This window comes from Rhopilema esculentum, chromosome 14 (genome assembly GCF_057945365.1).
Source record: "Rhopilema esculentum isolate cy_ngs chromosome 14, ASM5794536v1, whole genome shotgun sequence".
In the NCBI taxonomy this organism is placed as follows: domain Eukaryota; kingdom Metazoa; phylum Cnidaria; class Scyphozoa; order Rhizostomeae; family Rhizostomatidae; genus Rhopilema; species Rhopilema esculentum.
This window is the reverse complement of record NC_142828.1, coordinates 447776-467704: the sequence shown is the minus strand read 5'-3', so window position 1 is coordinate 467704 and position 19929 is coordinate 447776. Positions and strand designations below refer to the sequence as shown.

The following is a 19929-nucleotide window of genomic DNA, read 5'->3' as shown; positions in this document are numbered from 1 at the left end:
GTTTGGCTGAGAGTCTACTGCGACACGTAATAGGTAATCAAGGCATATAATAAATAAGTATGAAGCAGGGGCGGATTCAGGGTGTCGCACAGGTCACACGGAAGACCGTCAGATTTTCAGAATTCAGTTTTGGTCCTCAGTTATTAAGGCAATAGTGTTTACCACAATCTTTTATTTTCCTCCCTACAGATAATACATTTACCTCTCTTTACACAATAAACACAGGACCGAACTTGGTCGATCGCACACACAATGCTGCAAAGACCATCCTAGACCGTAAACAGTATGATTTTTAAGCATATCGCCCGTGCCGCACAAATATGCAGGGCTATTTGTTATGCAAATATTTTACCAAATCTCGCCAATCAAAATTCAAGTTTTCACATATTTGTGCTGCACGAAAAATCTGTAAACACTATGTTAGATTACTGTGCCACACAACTGCTGGCAACGGAAGGGAAGAAAGTGAATGAGGTTGGAAGTTGTAAAAGAGAAGAATCCCAATTTTCTTTATCTATAAGGAAGAGGTGCACAGGAAGTGTACACTTCGGAATCTCAAGATTTTGTTTCGACTGCGTGTTGGATTTGCTGGAAAGTTTGGAAAACCTTTTAAAAGGGAAAAATGTTTGACTGAAAAATTTGAACGTTTCAGGGCCCCAGTCCCGTCGCTACTCTCAAAACTATACTGCAAGGCCTGCAAACCTCGTTGGTGAGCCAACCTCCGCTCCTAAAGAGAAGGACATCCATTTGGGCGTTTCATCGATCAAAGTGTATCAGTCTTGCTTAGCGGGACAAATCGCAGTTAGAAAATATTCTAGACCAAAAATTATGATGGATTTCTTGAAAAAAGGAGAAATAATTCCTTTTATTTATAGTGGTTGAAATAATTAGGATTGTGAACTTTAGGGTTTTTGCCTTTAAAATTAGACCTAATTGCTCTGGTTCCGGGGGGCTGGGCCCCCATCATGGCTCCGCCCTTGACCACGTGGGAGGCCCCCTAGACCGCCTGCTGTATTAATGTTAGTATTAATGTGCGACCGTCAACTTTTATTAATGTGCGATCGTCAAAAAAGTCTGTGTCCCCATCAGGGCCCAGCAGGGGAGCGAACCATTGATCTAGTGTTTTTGCAAAGCATCATTATTGCCTTGATGTTCTTTTCTGGTATAGCATATGAGTCTAGGATTTCTGGCATTTTATCACGATGAATCGAATCAAACGCTTTTGGGAAATCTATGTGAAATCTAACTGACAGATTGGTTTTACCTAATTTATTTCCCAACATATATTGACACTTTTTTCAGTAAGATAATATTAATTTTTTTAAGACGTTCTGGGTGTTATATAGTTAACAGCAACCCTGTTGATAGATGAAATTCGATACAGTGTCGATCAAGGCAAACTGGTAGGCGCAACGTTTATAGATCTAAGCAAAGCCTTTGATACCATTATACTCATTTGATACCATTATGCCTTCGATACTTATTGATCTCAGCAAAACTACTTTAAACACTCCCTCAGTATGGTATCAATGAGGATGAATTTTTTTGGTTTACAGATTTTCTATTCCACGGTTCAAGAGCTGTAAGTTATGGTAAATCCTCATAAATGACAGCGGACATCCAAACAGAAGTACCTCAAGGCTCTATCTTGGTTTCTTTGCTATTTATGCTATTCTTCAATGATATCACTGATGTTTTTGAGGGTGTCAGGATATTCAAATATGCTGATGATACAGTGATCTACGTTGCTGATAAAGATTTGAAGGTCATCAAAACCAAGCTCACAAAAGAAATGGAGTCTATCTCTGATTTGTTTGATGAGAACGGTTTGATAATTAACTTGAAAAAGCAAGACGGAATCTTGTCTTTTTGGGACTTCGCAAAGAACTTCAAAGCAAAGTGAGACACTTGATGTAATGTAGCGAGGCTCTAAAATACTAAACAAAAAACAATACAAATATCTTTGTATTGAAATAGATAGTACACCAAATATGAATACCCACTTTGAAAAGTGTTTCAAACGAGCATCATCCAGATTGCTATTATTGGCAAAGATAATGGTCCATTATCTTTGCCAATAAAATGGATTCCCTTGATCTGACCTCTGCAAAGGCAGTGTATGACTCGATGATTCTACCAACCTTCACGTATTGCGGAGTACTGCTACTCAAGTTGACCTCAACTTAAGCAAAGAGACTCTCATCATTTCATGATTGCTGTTTGAAAATAATCAACGGAAACTCAGAAAATCCCACATCAATTTAATCAGTTGCCAATGCCGTAAAGACCAGGGCATGTAAACTTGTGCGTAAATGTTTGGACAATGATATAGCTGAGAACTTTCAAAGTTATTTCGAGCTACAGCAGCACAAGACACAAACGAGAGACAGCGAATGTTTAATTAGGCTTCCAGGCATCAAAACAGATTATGCTAGGAAGTCGTTCCATTTTATGGGTGTACAGCAGAACAACGAATTACCAATAGAAAAACCAAATCTTTTAAGCAATAAGATGGACTGTTAAAGAAGCATTTTAGTTGAAAATTGTGATACTATAAGCATGGATCTTTTAAATGTTGTAATTACTGCTAGGTTTTTTAAGAGTTCTTTATAGGTTTTTATCTTTCTTTTATTTTTGTTAGAGGACACATATTGACAACAGCATTTTTGTTGTTTAAATGTTCATCCTGTATAAAGATTCGTTATATTATTATTATTATATTTATAATTGAAATTAGTTGGCTTTATTTAGCTTTAGTATAGCTATAGATTGTTCCAACTTTAAATAAAGAAAGAATCACAGTTTGTTCAGAGGAGTTATACAAAAAAGTTATATCAAGCCATGTAGATGATCATCAGAAAACTTTTTTGCTTTTATGTGAGGTAGGATTGGGTCCAACCTCCCTTGAGCTTGATGTTGGGGTGAAAAAATGATGTTTCGAGAATGACGTTTGACTTTAGTCTTGATTCAAATGTATTTTTATGGGAGTTGCCCCCATTTCTGAAAGTCTTCAGGGCGTAGCAACGCAAAATTCCCTAGGGGCTACCCCCAAGAACACCGACCCGCTTTTCCTTGACAGGGCCTTCACATACAACCAGGCTTCGTCGTTGGCTAAACGACGATTCCCTATCTGTTTTGGCAGAAAACTTTGATATCCGAAGGTGCCCTTTCTGCAGTTCCTGCCCCCGCCGCATCATGAAGCTTCCGGTGCCTCTGCCCTGTGAAATAATAAATGCAGCACTGTAACAAATTTTGAGAATTTTCAATCCTGGGGCGTCATAGCTGGAGGCGGGGCCACATGGCATGTGCTTCGGAAGTTTTCTGGGAAATTTTGTATCAAGACATGTTCAAGAAATAGCATACAGTCCCTTTAGTAGTTCTCTCAAAAATCAAAATATAAGCAGAAAAATTAGTGCAGGCTGAGCAATGAAATCGAAAGTTTACAAAGAAAGTTATACTTCGTGTCGAAATTCATTCGCTCGGAATATCTTTAAATGCTAACAATATTTCCGCTGAAATATATCGTCCGAAATTTAAAAAGTTCAAGATCCGTCGCCTCCACTCACTGGACTAGAAAAGCACGAGATGGCCGAACTAGTTACGAGACTCCCTTAGGTCGTCTCGACCTGTGTTGTGTCTAGACGTCTGTCGTTGTTTTCGGAAGTAGCAAAATGGCTGAAGGCAAAGACAAGAAGGGCGACTATGAAGACTTTCGCCTGCAGTATGATGCCCAATACAACATTGATGCTACAAAAGGTCACAAAAATTGGATTGAGAAGGAACTTATCAGTGAAATTCATGACAAGTTTCAACAGTCAGCACATTATCGAGTTCTCTCTGTTGGGTCTGGATCAGGATGCCCAGATGGGGCCTTCCTGGAAATTCTGTCAAAGCTCGTCAAGGATCAGGGCCTAAAAAATCAATTGATTATTTACACAGTGGTTGAACCAGACCCAAAGGCTGTCGAAATTTGTAAGGCAGCTCTGGAGAGAGTCTCAAGGGATTTGAATATCAAGATTAGGTATGAAGTAGTGCCTTCTGAGAAGTATCTGCTGGAGCTCGAGGAAGAATTCGAACTGATCCTTTTTGTTCACGTCTTGTCTTGGCTAAAAGAGTACGAGAAGATACTGGAAAGATGCTTTGAAAGAATGACTGTTAAAGGAGGTACAGTTGCGGTAGTTGAACTTCACATGGAAACAGATGGTGGGGAAGGTGGCAGTGAATGTCACGAGGGCGATTGTGGGGGTAATGATGGCGAAGATGCAAAAGAAGGGCCTGGAGTTTGGTCCGTTGAAGTTGATGCGATTGCAGAAAAGCGTAAATGGAAGTTTAGGAAGTTTCCAAATCAGATAAGGATTGATCTCACTGAAATCTCAAAAGACACTGAAAAAGGGAAGAGGCAAGCCAAGTCATGGATGCACATGCGTGGGGAAGATGTTTCCAACCTGAATGAAAAGGAATATGCAAAGTGTAGAGATGACTTTTTAAAGAGTTTCAGCAGTGAAGAAATCAAAGGAGAGAAACAGTATTTCTATGCTTTGGATGAAATGGTCTATTTCTTGAAAAAGGAATGTTAAATAAGAAAGAACTGCAAACTCATTTATTAGCAATATGCAAATCAACACTATACACATAAACTCATAGCTATTTTTGATTCATTAATATTCACATTTATCATCTACTACACACAAATATGCAAAATAGCTCATTCATACATTTATGCATGCAAAAATGAATAAAATTTGAACACGAAATATCTATTTTTTGTCTTGCAATGAAGTTCTTTATTCAAGACATTTAAACTTACAACAAGGATAAAAGTTGTTCACACAGTGCATTTGAGACCCTTGGCGTAGGAAATATGATTATGGATACATTTTTGTGCAACATCATGCCACCACAGCTAAACTTTATTACTTCTTTTTTCAGCTCTGATTAAGTCCTATGTTTTGTGGAAACTTTTACAATTGGGTTTCTGTTGTTATAATCTCATTACCTGTTGGGTTATTTAAAGGGAGGGTATTACAAGTTGTATTTGGAGAGTTCATTGGTTATTCCAAGAACATGGAGCAAACTAAATGTATTTCACCAATATTGATAGAGAAAAAATGCAATTGTTGGAATTGAGAATTTACTTATAGCCAAGCATGACTATGAAACTACTTATATAGCTAAGCTTCTACAGAAATTTTCAGCTGACTATGAAAACTGAACATTACTGATGATCAATTTCAATGAAGACAGGTAGCTACCAGACAAACAAATGGGCAGACAAACCCAACCGAGTGAACAAATTATCTACAACATGAAGAATTGAGATGACCCACCTAGCTTGTAATCAAGACAATTGAAAAGCTATGATTATTGTCATCCATTGCATGCCTGGCTCAACCAGATCTACTCTCCACAATCTTTTTAAGGACACCATTTCATTAATTCCTATCCTAAATGAGCCTATATTATGTGTGCATCTAGCTTGTCTTTGCATCAATTACTTTATTATCTATGTGGCTATGCTTAACTGTTTGAATTAGAAGATGAATTCCTAAAGTGATAGTGACAGGGGTAGGTGGTAGTGGGGGACAAGGTGCGAGGATGGCTCAGTTGTTAGAGGCACTAACTACAGACCCAAGGGTCCGTGGTTTGAGTCCCTGGCATAACCAAACTTTCACCCAGAGTGGGGAGAATGGCCAGCTCTCTGTAATTCCAGACGCAGGAATCACAAGGTGTGGTCACATTGAGAGGATGGACCAGGACACTGCTCAATAAGCATAGCTTCTCAGTGTCCTAAACTACCTTCAGATGCTAGCTAGCAACAAGTACAAATACAAGAGGCCTGGGCCCCCATTTTTGTGCTTTACATTATACTAGTATACTCACTTCTTTATGTGAATAAAAAATTTTCAGCCCCCAATTTGAAAATCCTAACTACTTCCATGAATTGAACAAATTTTGCTTCGATGAAAGGGTCTATTTTTTGTTGTTTTGTTAGTTTTTGCTTTTTTATAGGTTGCCATTGTTTTGCAACAATTCATGACAAATCCGTTGGGTATTGATCCAAGAGCAAGTGATAAATTTTTGTGTAACAAGTGAATTGTTAAGTTTTGCAGCCAGTGATATATTATATAAGAAGAGCTCATACATCCATTTCGTTTTAAACATGATTATAAATGTTTACGACCAATAAGGAAAGGGTTTGAGTCGATCTCTTTCTTCCTCTCAAGTCATATAAATCTTGGCGTGTACCTTATGCTGAAAACCATTCCATTCTTTGATTTTAGATAAAATTGATCAATTTGAGTTCTGTGCATCGACTCTAATCTCTGCAACATGTTCATAAAAAGATCAGTTTCATTAAAAACTACTGGAAGTTATTCACAAAACTTACAGATCTCAACATCTTCACCTCCAATCTTCCATCCATATCCTGGTCAACAATTTCTTTCGTTCTTTCTTTTTTCGTATAACCATTACTATTTATTTGTCAACATTGACTGTCATCTTGAAATTTTCGGTAAAGCGGGCCAGCTCATCTAGCTGGATTTGCAGATTTGCAGAACTTAAATAAAGTCCTGGGGAGACCTGTCTAATAGCGTTATCCTTATCATGTAGAAGAGAGCAAAAAGAGGACTAAGCAGAGAGCCTTGCCTTACCCCTCTCAAACAATGAAGATTCGGCAACTTACTCATTGTCCGTAACACACGATTTATCTTCAGAATAGCATGATGGCATACTATTCAGAAAACTTACTTGCAGTCCATATGACTCCAAAATTTTTTTTAAGTGAATGGGTCTCCTTCGACAAGTCTTTTTTGTAAATATTGTACCGAATTGAAACGGAAATGTAATACAGTGCAGATATCAACATGGTGACTGGAGTGGCAAGACTTTTTTAAGCAAGGCCTTTTAAGCGAGGTTTCTTTACCCTACCTGTATGTGATAAGTATTGCGACTACTTCCTTATATATTTTACATCAATTTTCATTGGGTATTTATCTACAGATATATCAAAAGGTTTCTAAACAATAACAATAAGCTTTTGCATAGTGCGGTGTCTGTTTTAACTTTTATCAATTAAGTTTCAGAAATACCGATTGAAGATCAAACAATGCCATTGAATATGCTTGGGAAATTAAAACGTAGTTACATTCTTAAATGGAAAATTATGCTTTGTCACTAATGTCCACTGAAATTTCTGACTGTTTAGACACCCTTATATTCTTAAAAGACCTTTTTTAAAGCAATTATTCATTCTAGCCTTCTCATTCCTGAAAAACGCCGGTAACAATTATATCTTTCCGAAAAAAATGTCAACTTTAATGTTTAATTTTTTTCCAGTTACAAATGTATTAGTTACTCCAAGTTATACTGCTTCGCTGTGTTTCATTTTTAGGAAACAAAAAGCTGAGTATGATGCGAAACTGGCAGCATACACATGAAACATTTTCTAGCGTCCTTAAAGCAACAGAGAGCTCCAAAACAAAAGTTTCTTTACATGTAGGAATCATTACAGATTAAATGTTACAGAGATAACACATGGCATGTAAAAATACAGTTACTGGGCCTAGCTACCAGGAAGTATATCAGTAATGTTAAAAAAGAACCTCAACTGAGAAATACTTATTTCCACGAAACAACAAGGAAGTTAATTTCTTAAACCTGAAGTTCTTTACCCTTAGCTTTGAAGGTGGAGAAGGTGGAACACATAGCATGTAAAAATACAGTAACTGGGCCTTGCTACCAGGAAGTATATCAGTAACGTTAAAAAAGAACGTCAACTGAGAAATACTTATTTCCAAGAAATAACAACAAGGAAGTTTATTTCTTAAACCTGTAGTTCTTTACCCTTAGCTTTGAAGGTGGAGACTGGCAGTCCTTTTGATGAATATTTAACGTCCAGTAGCCTAGAGAGGCTTAATTATCACTACAAATCTACTAAAGACTCAGTTTTTCATCGTCCTCGTCTTCCTTTCTCTGCTATTCGTTCTAGAACGCGCTTGGCCTCGCACTGAGGGAAGTTGCTCATGTCGTAATACTGGGGAGCAATTTGAATCAACCTGTAACGTAAACGAGACAAATGTTTAAATCAAATCAAAGCAATCGCTACAGTTCCACCTGACTCATGTGCAAAGGGAAAATAGCATTTGATCGATAGATAGTTAAGTTTTAGATCCTTGCCAAAAGGAAACTGAAACAAGTTGGTTGCTATGCAAAATAAAGCAAAGAGTGGAACCTCTTTAAATTTTCGCACTGCACAAGAAGCTGTCAATTCGACTTGAAATTATTGACATCGCAACATAACCAACCGCAATTCAAACTCTATGTTATCTCTGTTTATTGTACGAATATTGGGTGAAGACTAACAAATAATTTTCTGCTTCAAATAAAAACAGGTTGCTCACCACTCTGGTTTGACATCAGTGCACGTCCTAATGTAGTTCTTTGTTGTCAGCACGAATTCATTGTAAACAACCCATTCAGGTTTATGATCCAAGCAAGTGGAAGGGTGCAGTTGAACAACCTGAACAAAGAGCTCGACCAAGGTTTAGCATTTTGAAGTCCAAAAGTTGACGTTGAATTACAAATAACATGGCTTAATATTTGTGCTTAGCATATCGATAGACTTTGGTACATTGCGCAAAGGATGCTTCATGTACATTCAAGCTTTAACTGTGCAGCCAAGACTCCTTATTTGCATGTGTCCATTAAAATATCTTAAGCCATAGTAGAAATATTTAAAACTGGTAATGAGTATATGAAGGTAAGGGAATTCAGTACCCTGGCTTTTGTAAAAGGAAAATTGCTACTAACATCCGTCTGGACGGACGCGTAACTAGGGGGGGGTTTCGTTTTTTATTCACTTCCTTTAGATGATTTTGACTGAGAGCATCTCGCAATCAACAAGATGACCAATTATGGCATTGACATGCATTGGTCATGTAAAATGCAACTTCAACAGTAAGATCCGTGTAGCTGCCCACCTCCTCCCCCTTTTAGGCTACTAACATATAAGAGATGAACGTAGAGTTCAACTACAACAGGAATCGGTACATCAGACCTGGCCGATCGTGCGCGTGCAAATTCCCACGCATCGCAAAATTTGTTCTCGTCAATACAGCGCCAATGCCAGATAATCGGTTTATGTTCTGTTCAAGCAAATAAAAACGTTCTTGCATGATTCATTCCTTACCTTAACTATTTTATTTTTTAAGATAAGGAATATCTTTCAAACGCATTTTGGTTCCAAACTTTATTTACCAATTTCCTTTCGCGCACCGCGTTCAGCAACAGCATACGAAATTTTTCATTTGTCTGGTAAAATACACACGGCCAGGCCTGGTACATTTTGCATCCAAAGCAAAAAATGACAGAAAAATGCATACCTGGTTGTCTTTAACAGTGAGATAGTGACCAGTCCTCTCCAGATGTGCCACCTTTTTAGGAGGTTGCGGAGGAGCAACAGTTCACATAGATCAATATCAATGCATCATGTAAAACGACACCAAATAATGATGGTTAAGTTCTTCTACAAAGAAACAAAACATTTACTCGCTGTTCGATTAGCATCTTCATTTGTTCAGATATAAAATTCTCCAAAATGCTACAGTCGAGTAAATGTTCTGTTTCTTGGTGAAATAATAATTAAAGTAAATAAACTACTGCTTGGCACCCCGACATCAATCGAAAGCTCATATTTACCATATAAGTATAACGTTTGCAAAACAGTCAACAAATATAACCACAACGACCAAATAATTAACCGTTTAAAATACTGGCGAAACACCAATGTCGGGGATCATTTAGAGCCAATTAAACAAAATATCAATGACATTTTTTGGAAAGATTGTTTAGGAAAAGCCCAGGATACAATTCTGTAGTGTATAGCATTTCACTCAAAACGTTTTTCAGGTACGGGACTAAAGTGGCTTCACGGTTTAATAAGGTAACCCGTTAAAAGCCATTAATTTGAGCAACCAAAAGAGCTAATACGTATTTTTCGCTGGAGGTCTCTAATAAAGTCTGGATATACCAATGTGCAATGTTTTACAGCCTTAAGATATCTGTGCAAAACTGATAAAATGTAACGAAGAAGTCGCCTGCTTAAATACCTGCATGAAAAATCCAGAAACTAATGCTTTGCGAATATTCAGGTAGTAGTCTCTGCTGTTGAAGTCCGTACTGATTCTTTTCAAGTCGAATCTGTCCATAATCCTGGCCAGTTGCTGTCGGACGTTATCGGCTGATTTCAGCGAACGGAAATTTAGGAAGTTGTCGTAACACCATTGAACGTCGTCATGATCTACGGAGAAACCGATGATTTCTATTCACTAGCAAAATAAAGACATTAAAAACACAAAGCATATAAATATCTTTGCGGAAGGATCTTTGGGATATTTTGCCTGCTTTTGTCTTTGCGAGGCCCCGGTAAAAAATGTTTTCTATAACGGGAAACAGGAACCAAGAAGTGAAAATAAAGTTGGAACAGATATTGTGCAAATTGTCACAGTGTACAAAATAATAATTTGCACACGACAAAATTAGACTAGTGTCAAAATGATACAGTTTTGATGTACCTAGACAAGCAGATAAAAGATAAGAAAAGGTAAACAAATAGTGCACAACGTTGACAACAATGTCAGAATCTGCAAACATAAAAGTCAAAAAGTGTGTTCTCTGTACAGAGGAAGCCGTTCACTATTTAGTGTTCTATTTCATGAAATTATTTCCTACGCTGCCAAAGTTTGTTCACTTTGGTATTCATTCTTCTGAAGTTTCTGGTATTCATGCTATGAGGAAGTAGCCAAAAGAATATGATACGAAATAGGGCCTACTTTGCTTAAATGCGTGGTATACATTGAGCAACGTGAGGTGGTCGCCATCGATGTGCGCGAACTTCATCTTGCAATCATCTGCGGCTTTCTTGGCTTCGTTTGGACGCATAAAAACCTGTTGGACTACGAGACAAAATGGAACAAATTAACAAACTACTTCGAATCATGATGTCCACTGAGATTGATGAAGCGATGGCAATTGGAGAAATAGATGATGAAGAGGTAAGAGGGGACAAAATTAACGGAGGACACGTAGTCAATTTGAGATCGATATTAAAAAGATTTCCGACATTAAAATCTCCGACAAATGGCCTTGTTATTAATTTTCCAGTCTTCTACCCGAATACCTGATTTTCACTGGGATCTTGAAGAAACAACAAAAAAGAGATTGGAAAAGAACTTTTAAATAAAATAATAAATTGGTTTATTCCCTTCATTTATGCTTGCAATCGAACAGGAAGTATCGTTTTTATTCTGAAGACAGTAATAAGAACTAAAATTTCGAGTGAAAAATTTTTTATTCTCCGTGGATTGTAGAACCAATTCTTAGGCGCAGAATGAGATCTGGATCAGACAAAACGTCTTGAAAAGGGTTATTCAGTTATTCCATGTTATGGGCGCAAAAATATATCCGAAATAAACTATCAACCTGAAAGCATGGCAACAATAGACAACGCCTCGTTGGAGCAGTTGAAGTCTGTGCTTGCGATGACCATCTTAGCAAGCTGGGGGTCGAGTGGGAACTCTGCCATCATTGAGCCGAGTTCCGTAAGATCTCCGCTATCATTCAAAGCCTTCAAATAATTCAGCAACTCCAAAGCTCGCATCAGGGTCTCTGGCGCTGTAGCAATAGAACAATAGCGTCAAAAAACTTCAAAGGCAAAAAACTTCGTCGCATTCGAAGATCAAACTAGCAATATATCAAACGTTCAATTCTTCTTAGAAAGCTCTAGATTTTCTAATTAAAACATCTGTTAAATTTTCAGAGCGGCTAATTTCCAAAGGGCTAGCCAGGATGATGACAATATAAAGACCAAACAATTGTGGCTTATTCACATAAATGGCATAATCGAGTACGCTTACTTGTTCTGTTCTCTCGAAATTTGTTCATATTCTAGTTTACATAATCTAAATTCAAACTAACAAGCAGGATGCAATGATCGCACTTTTGGCTTTTGAAATTGCCAACTTAACTATCACTTAATTATTAATATCTTGACCAAGCCATATCGTGGCCTTCATAAAATACTGTGTTATATAATTAAAATGGAAATGGAAATTCGAGTCTCCCCTTCATTTCTAATGTTTATTTAAAATCCAATAACAAAAAAACATGACAATGTGTTCGCTTAATTTCCTGTTTATTAGAAAGGGATTGATCAAAATTTAACATGACCCAACTAACCACAATTCTCCAACATCATATTTTTGAAAGAAACTAACTTTCGTAATGGATAACTAAAGCCTATCGACTTCAGCAAAGGAGGCCAGAGAAAGAGGGGCACATGAGGAATAAAGCATCTTTTCTTTTTAGAAAAAATAAGACCTTTTCATGATGTTATCGATTTGCCTTATGCACGGACCTGTTTTTGAATCACGCATTATATGTTTATGGATTGTTTTGACAAGATCCGTTTTGACAAGATCCGTTTTGAAAAGGTGAAAGTCACTTTCTGTAGCACCAGTCCACCCGCATTCTAGCACTTCGGCAAGTTCTACAGACAAGGTATACAACCAACATCATATGCACGGCATTATCAATAATCTCACCAACCAACTTGAATAATAAAAAAATAGACAATTTAAAAGCGGCGATGATCGTACCGGGGGGGTCCATAAAGTCGAAATGCACCAAGTCATCAATGCCAAGTTTCTTTAACTGTAACACAACTGTACCCAAATTGGATCGCAGAATCTCAGGGTATGTGTTATCTTGCATCTCATTCTTGTACGCTTTCTCAGTGTAAAGTCTGAAAAAATTAACATAGAAGCTGTTCTAAATCTAAAATATCTCTTTATAATTTCAAATGTTTCTCGCATGGTTTTCATACTGCCAGAGACATACGAGGGACAATTCACTCTTGAAATAGCGCACGACATTACCACCAAAACTAAAGGATTTCTACAGATATTCTGATAAAACAATAGGATTTTTACTAAAGATTTCCATAGAGTGATTTGCCCCCTCGGAGAGAGAGATAAGGGAAACCCGTTGATACATTTAAAAACACTTGGCATCATGATTGAGTAAACTGAACAGATCGACACAACATATTAAAGTCAAAATTGGTAAGTTGAAAAAAAGTTTTGCAATACTTTCAGACAAAAAGTGCAGATTAAAACCTAGGCAAAACAGAAGATCAAACGTCTTGAATTATAAATGGCAACCAACCTACTACTGATAAACATAATACCCGTGGGTATTGTGCAACAATTGATAAATTCCTGTGCGCATTACCTGAAGCATTTGCCAGGTCTTGTACGCCCAGCACGACCCGCTCTTTGTTGTGCACTTGCTTTGGAAATGGCAGATACCAGGAGAGACTCTACCCTGATTCTTGGATTATAAACCTATTTAAAATTGTACCATGATTAACAATCACACAATAGCAGTCACATTTGTTAAATTAGATTTCATCACACTACCCGCGTTTTAGTTCCAGTCTACATGTGAGGATTTTGCTATGAAATTTGAGTCTTTAATTTCCTCTATAATTTCTCATTGGAAAATTTTTGCTTGAGATTTGAAATAGGAAAGTGAACAATTGTATGTGAAAAACTGACTGGATCCTACAATAAATTGTCTATAATAATTGAAATAAAGTCAAAGAAGTGTGAGAAATAGAGAGGTGAAAGAATCTGAAAGCGGCAATAACGAAAATAGAGGCAGCGAAAATGAAAAACAGGGCGAAAACTTTGATTTGATTTGGTTCTCTTTGGTTTGATTTGGATACAAGCTAGGAGAATATAAAAATAAAGATTATTGTGTCAGTATAGGAGCGAATTTGTTTCAAAAGTAGATAGGATTGGGTAAAGATACAGCCAAAAGAAAGAGTTTACCTTCTGCTTTGAGAAGCCAGGATCAATTACAAAGACGACGCCATCGATTGTCAATGAAGTTTCTGCAATATTAGTTGAGACGACAACTTTCCTTCCAATCGCCCCATTTGCCTTATTTGGAGGCGGGGACTCAAATATCCTCTGCTGAAGGTTCGGCGGCAGAGTCGAATACAGAGGAATGCACTTCAGATCGCCCACTTCAGGACCAAGGTTTTCGATTTCTCGATTGATTCTTTTGCATGCCTCGTCAATTTCCTGACCATAAAGAAATGATAATATGATACATATGACAAACGAGGGGTTAAAGCTATTTCTATAAACATAACATGACATTCGTTGTTTGCTCATACTTAACCAAAATTCGAAGCTACAGATCGGTGTAAGCGCATTTTCTTGTAATTTTGCTTTAATTGTTCCTTTCATTTTCTTATCATATTCAGCAATCTATGCCTGATTTATGAATAACGAGTTTGATACTCAGAATCTGGTTTTTCGAAGTTTTTTATTTCATCTAAAGTAAAGCTCGTTTTTTTCAAAGAATTTCCACACCACTTTCCCATCAAGCATGAACCTGGCCTTATGTATATGAACTTATGTATAAAGGTGTACCTCTTGTCCAGTCAAAAAGAGAAGAACGTCGCCCTCCACCTCTTCGCACATGTGGATCTGAATGACAGTCCTGATTGCAGCTTCCAAATAGTCTCGTTCTGGCTCGGGGGTGTAAAATATTTCTACTGGATGTGTTCGGCCAGGGATGGTCATCAATGGCGCGTTGTCAAAGTAATCTTGAAATTTCCCAGCATCCAGTGTTGCAGACATGACAACAACCTTTAGATCCGGTCTTTGTTTTATCACCTGCAAGTCATACAGCAATACCAATACGGCATAGTTCAGGATACTGTTACGGCAATGGCATCATGTTCTACTCAACCTATCCCCACCGATATACAGTGAAAAGTATTCAGTAAAGTATACAGCAATTAATTGATGTTCTCCCTAGGGACTCTGGATCAACATTTCTTAACTTGGGAAAAAATTATTACAAAATCTCTGATGTCAGTTAGCAAATATGGGAGTTTTCGATACATCTCAGTTGGCTCTCAAAACGTTTAGAATACAAAACGAACTATCAATCAAACATATTATCAAGATGATCAAATTTCATGCAAGAATCTCTGTGATAATTTTTCACCACGGCTTATTGCGCATGGTTGAATTAGAGTTGACAACAATCTTTTTAGCTTCTAAGATTGTCGTTTTAGCCTATGTTTGATTCGTTATGGAATGTGTACATGATCACAATTCTTCGACTGCATCTTATTTCTAATTTGAAAATCTGATTTGCGTCTTAAAAAATTCTTTTTACCAAACGCTTGTGATTAAGAAACAGGGAAGCAGCTGGTGTTGCAGCCAGTTTGAAAAACAACGACAAACCTCTTTGATAAGTCCCATGAGAATGTCAGTGGCAAGAGTCCGCTCGTGGGCTTCGTCAAGCAGAATCACGCCATATCTGTCCAGAAGCGGATCAGTCATTGCCTCTCGCAGTAACATACCGTCAGTCATATACCTGTTCAACAATTTAAGCAGTAAGATACGATAGTTGCTATCGAAGAGTGACCAACAGAAACTACCTCAAAAACTATATATCGTAGAAAATGAGAAATTAATTCAGAAAAATACGTCAGCCTACTATACATCATTCCTTGAATTTTTTGCGTTTTGCTTTTTGGCTTTGGCTTAACATCCGTCGCTACCTGGTTTATGCTACATGAGCAGAAGGTGATCCAGCACTGTTTAGCAGAAAGTCAAATAAAAAAAATTAATAAAAAAGTAAAACAAAAGCTCCTTATTAGGTCACCCTGAAATCATCCAATTCATAACAAATTATACTTTGTATCAGCTTACTTCATGAGTGTTCTTGCACTTGAACAGTCTTCAAATCGAATGGAATATCCCACTTCTTGGCCAAGCACGACATCCATTTCGTCAGCAACACGCTGCGCAACACTCATTGCGGCTACTCTCCTTGGCTGAGTACAAGCCACGTGCTTCCGTCTGCCATAATTAACCAGCTCAAGACACCACTGTGGTATCTAGCGAAAGCAGTAATAAAGGGCTGGAAACCATTCTATCTTTAAGATATTCACATTTAAGCAAATACGACAGGCAGTCGTGACACCGAGGAAATGATATTCAACCCTGGTCGAATGATCAGTCCACTTTAATGGGCTTCTTTACAACAGTAGATGGCATAAAAACAACAGCGTGAAACTGTGATTATTTCTACAAACTTTAGAGTAGCTTAAAACCTGTCACCTTGTTTATATCGGTTTATATATAAACGCAATTGTTCCCATATTTGTTGTATGTCACATACTTCAATTATCTTGCATTTTTTCCTATTTAAACATTTCAATTTATATATCTTTGCAAACCGTTAACAAGCTCTGGGAAATGACGCTTTAAGACAGTACTAGGTGCTCTTGAATCAAACATTATTATTGGAGTACTACCCACCTGATCAAAATTATTTCAACAATCTATACAATTAGTGCATTTACCTGCGTAGTCTTTCCGCTGCCTGTTTCTCCTACAAGCACAATGACCTGATTTTTGAAAGCTGTGTCCATGAACTGTTTTCTGTACTCCCAAACAGGTAGTTGGAGCCTCTTTTTAAGAATTTCGTGGAACCTGTCGCTGTATGGTCGACCATTGTAAATGTTTACTTTCGGAACTTCTTCGGCCAAACTTGGCAGAATCGGGAATGGAGTTTGACTGTAACAGAAAAAAGCTACTACGATAATACTGGTGTATAAGTCGAGGCTTCAAGACCAAAACTAGGCTTTAAAAGCAGCCTTCCACTTACACACAGGGTTACAGAAAAAATCGTTCTAAATAGCACACAAAATTAAAAACTTTAAGAGTTGTCAATGTTTTGCATTTTATTGTGAGAACTGCATTATCCTGTGGTATTCTGCATAGCAATTGCATTCATTTCTGACGCAGAGATAAACAAAATTGACAGGATTGCACTCAGTCTATGTAAATGTAGTTTTTGAAAGTTTTTCTTGTGCATCTGAATTTGAAGTGATCCATTTTGTGCACTTTTTTGGACTACAACACATTAATGACATTTCCTTCACCTCTTTCAGGCAATTGAAAACCCACATCTTTCAGCCTTCTTTCTTCCTTTCCAGCTTTGTTCCTTCTCTTTCTACTTCTTTTACCTGCTTCTCCATCCCCAATATATCCAGTTAACTGCACTTTTATCATCAATAAAATAGAAATTCTGACATTGAGCGCTTTGGTTTCTTGTCCTTTTTGACAAAGTATTGTTGGTCAATCTACTCCCTACTTCTCGTTGTTGTAGCCCTTGACAGGCTGGTACCACTATGATTCTCTCATACCTTTCATATTTTTCGTCTTTCTTTCAACAAGCTTCCATGCAGCAGGATTGTGGATAGGTCTCATAAAATTGACTTACAACTTGTAAATCTGTTTTTCATCATTCAATTTCCATAGCATCCTTGCAAAGGAGATTACAGGGAAGTAAGACCCATATGACTGCAACTGCGTTGCAGGATAAAATTTACTGCTTAGCCTTGAGAAGTGAGATCTCTCAACAGGTCTTTGCCACCAAATCTGTCTTTCCTAGTCACCAACGTAGCCTTGACTGCCTTTCTTTCCTGAGATAGGCTTTGATTTTCCATTATTACGTTTTCCTGCTCTTTAAAATCAACTTAATCTAACTGTTCTTCACCATGAACTCAATCTAACTGGAATCAATCTAGAATAAGATACTCAAACAGAGGGACTTCTCTACTCAATTTATGTCTAGCTACTGAAAGAACTGCTCTTTTAAAATATTCCCTCCTTACAATCTTTCTTTTTGTCAATAAATTCTTGTTTCTGTTTTGATGGTTGAATAATATTGCTATTGTACTGTAGCTTAGTTAGTTTTTTGTATTAGTACATTAATGAAAAATTGTATGCAGAGAATTTAGATTACGAAACTGGAACTAACTGCACTTAACCATAAACTTGGTCTAACTGTTCTTCACTATCAGCTCTGCCGTACTATTTTCCACCATAAACCTGGCCTAACTGTCTTCACTATCAATTCGTTCTAATTGTTTTCTGCCATACACTTGGTCTAACTGTTCTTCACCATCAACCCGGTCTGACAGACATTTTGTCTTCATCCAATAATAAACGAGATCCTAAACTAAGAGACCCAAATTTTTTACAAATGCATTAGATCATTTTCAACAACAACATAAAGGTTTCAAATTGGAGCAAAAACAGTTTTGATGCCTTTTTTGTCACATCATAAAACATTTCTATTGGGTCCTTAAGCCTAATCTCATCAGAGACATTTCTCAGTGCGTGCTAGCCTCCGTTTGAAGCGCTCAAACTTGGCATGCGTACATTAGGAATGATCACGTCCGCTGCGATCAGTTTCATGTTTGCTCACAAATGTTTAAGAGTAGGTCTCATTTCTACTCCAAGGCAGGTTAAAAAATGTCTCTGATGAGATTAGGTATTACTCTAATATGAGCAAGCTTAAAAGGTGAAGTTATTTACTGAGTAACAGCAAACATTCTGTGAACTCTCTGCCAGACAGACAAGAGTGTGAATTGCATGCATGAAGTATGTTTTGTGGATGATTGGCCACATAGATGGTAATTCATTTATGACAAAGACCGGAGACCATGCACTCAATTTACTTCTTTTCATTAGAAGTAACCACAGAAGAAAAAGTATAAGTAATTCTGTAGCTGAGAAAAGCAGGCCTTTCCGGGAACAAAAAGCAAGTGAGCTAAAAAAAGACCCCTGCTGGTTTGGCTGCATGGGCTATTTAGCCCTTGCAGAATTTGTTGTTTATCTATTTATATTTGAGTATATACAAGCCAAAAGACAAATTATCTTGTCTACTTGTAAACATGATTTATGTTAAGAAGACAGTTCTGTGTGCATTACTACTCCTTAAAATGATAAAAGAGATATATATCTGGATTTCTTGCAAAATGGCAACGTTTTGTGTAGAAACACAGATATATTGAGTAGTATCCAATGAAACTCATCTTTATTTAAAAAGAAAAAGAGCAGGACAATGTTATTCAAAGAATAATGGGAGATTAAGTTGATTCGCATTAAAAGTTCAAGAAAGAATAACTGAAACACCCTTCTCTTCTATTAGAAATGAAGGCAGACTATGAGTACTATAGTTTTATAACGGATGATATAACGGATTTGTCTTAGGATGAAACTGGCAATGATTTTTAATGGAGAAATCGTTTAAGAAAGAAAGGATATCATACTCTTTGGGTGGGATGGGAGATGGCCTTCGTTGGGTCAAAAATGGTTTCAAAGACATAATGGAAACGTGAAAAAATGTGAAATCTCTTATAAATTGAGGAATAAAATTTTCAGAGTGTTAGCTTTTCAGTTCAGTTTGTGTTTTGTTTTAAAATGCTTGGGCATTCATAGATGTAATCCATGTTACCAGAAAACAGGGCATGAGACACGCCTGGACCCTCACTAACACCCCACCCCACTGGGTGGACGCATATGGCGGGACGAGTATAACAAGATTTGACAAAGCGTTTATCAAATTAGACAGTAATTTGTAAGGTATATCAGCTTTGATGTTTGAAATTGTCCTACGAATCAAAGTTTATTAAAATTTATTTTCTATCTAATTGCTCTCTTTTTTTATACTTTAATTATATTAATTGTAGTGTAATTTATTGCATTGTATTGTATGTGTGGAATTTTAAATAATGAAACTGAACTGAACTGAAAGTAATAGGCCTATACTCTTTAAAATGTTGTCATCAAGGGGAGGACGGTTAAATAAATGAAACTATGACAGACCTGCTTGTTGAATGGTCTTGGTAGTCTCTAACTTTCTTTGAATTCGACTGTCCATCAACGTCTATTCGTCTTTTCGACATTTTCTTGTTCTGTCACGAAGTAACTCAACTCCACGCTTGTTTTCTGTACACCATATTCAAGAGGGGAGATGATGCGCACA

General features: G+C 37.2%; 1 protein-coding gene across 3 annotated transcripts; it reads right to left on the bottom strand.

Moving 5' to 3' along the window:
• Nucleotides 1-7411: 7411 nt before the first annotated feature.
• Nucleotides 7412-19929, bottom strand: LOC135695980 (putative pre-mRNA-splicing factor ATP-dependent RNA helicase PRP1). Of its 3 annotated transcripts, XM_065215222.2 has the most exons (14): nucleotides 19770-19929; nucleotides 16454-16667; nucleotides 15798-15985; nucleotides 15327-15459; nucleotides 14502-14747; nucleotides 13893-14147; nucleotides 13291-13403; nucleotides 12657-12802; nucleotides 11482-11673; nucleotides 10833-10955; nucleotides 10110-10300; nucleotides 9384-9434; nucleotides 8403-8521; nucleotides 7412-8057 (listed from the first exon to the last, which is right to left on the bottom strand). In XM_065215222.2, the coding sequence occupies exons 1-14, from the start codon at nucleotides 19847-19849 to the stop codon at nucleotides 7952-7954; spliced, it is 2157 nt and encodes a 718-aa protein (XP_065071294.1). In that variant the 5' UTR covers nucleotides 19850-19929; the 3' UTR covers nucleotides 7412-7951. The 3 variants fall into 3 exon arrangements, 2 of the variants coding, with proteins under 2 accessions (XP_065071294.1, XP_065071295.1); XR_010517320.2 differs by lacking the exon at nucleotides 7412-8057 and having other exon boundaries at nucleotides 8423-8521; nucleotides 9384-9526; XM_065215223.2 differs by lacking the exons at nucleotides 7412-8057; nucleotides 8403-8521 and having other exon boundaries at nucleotides 9292-9526.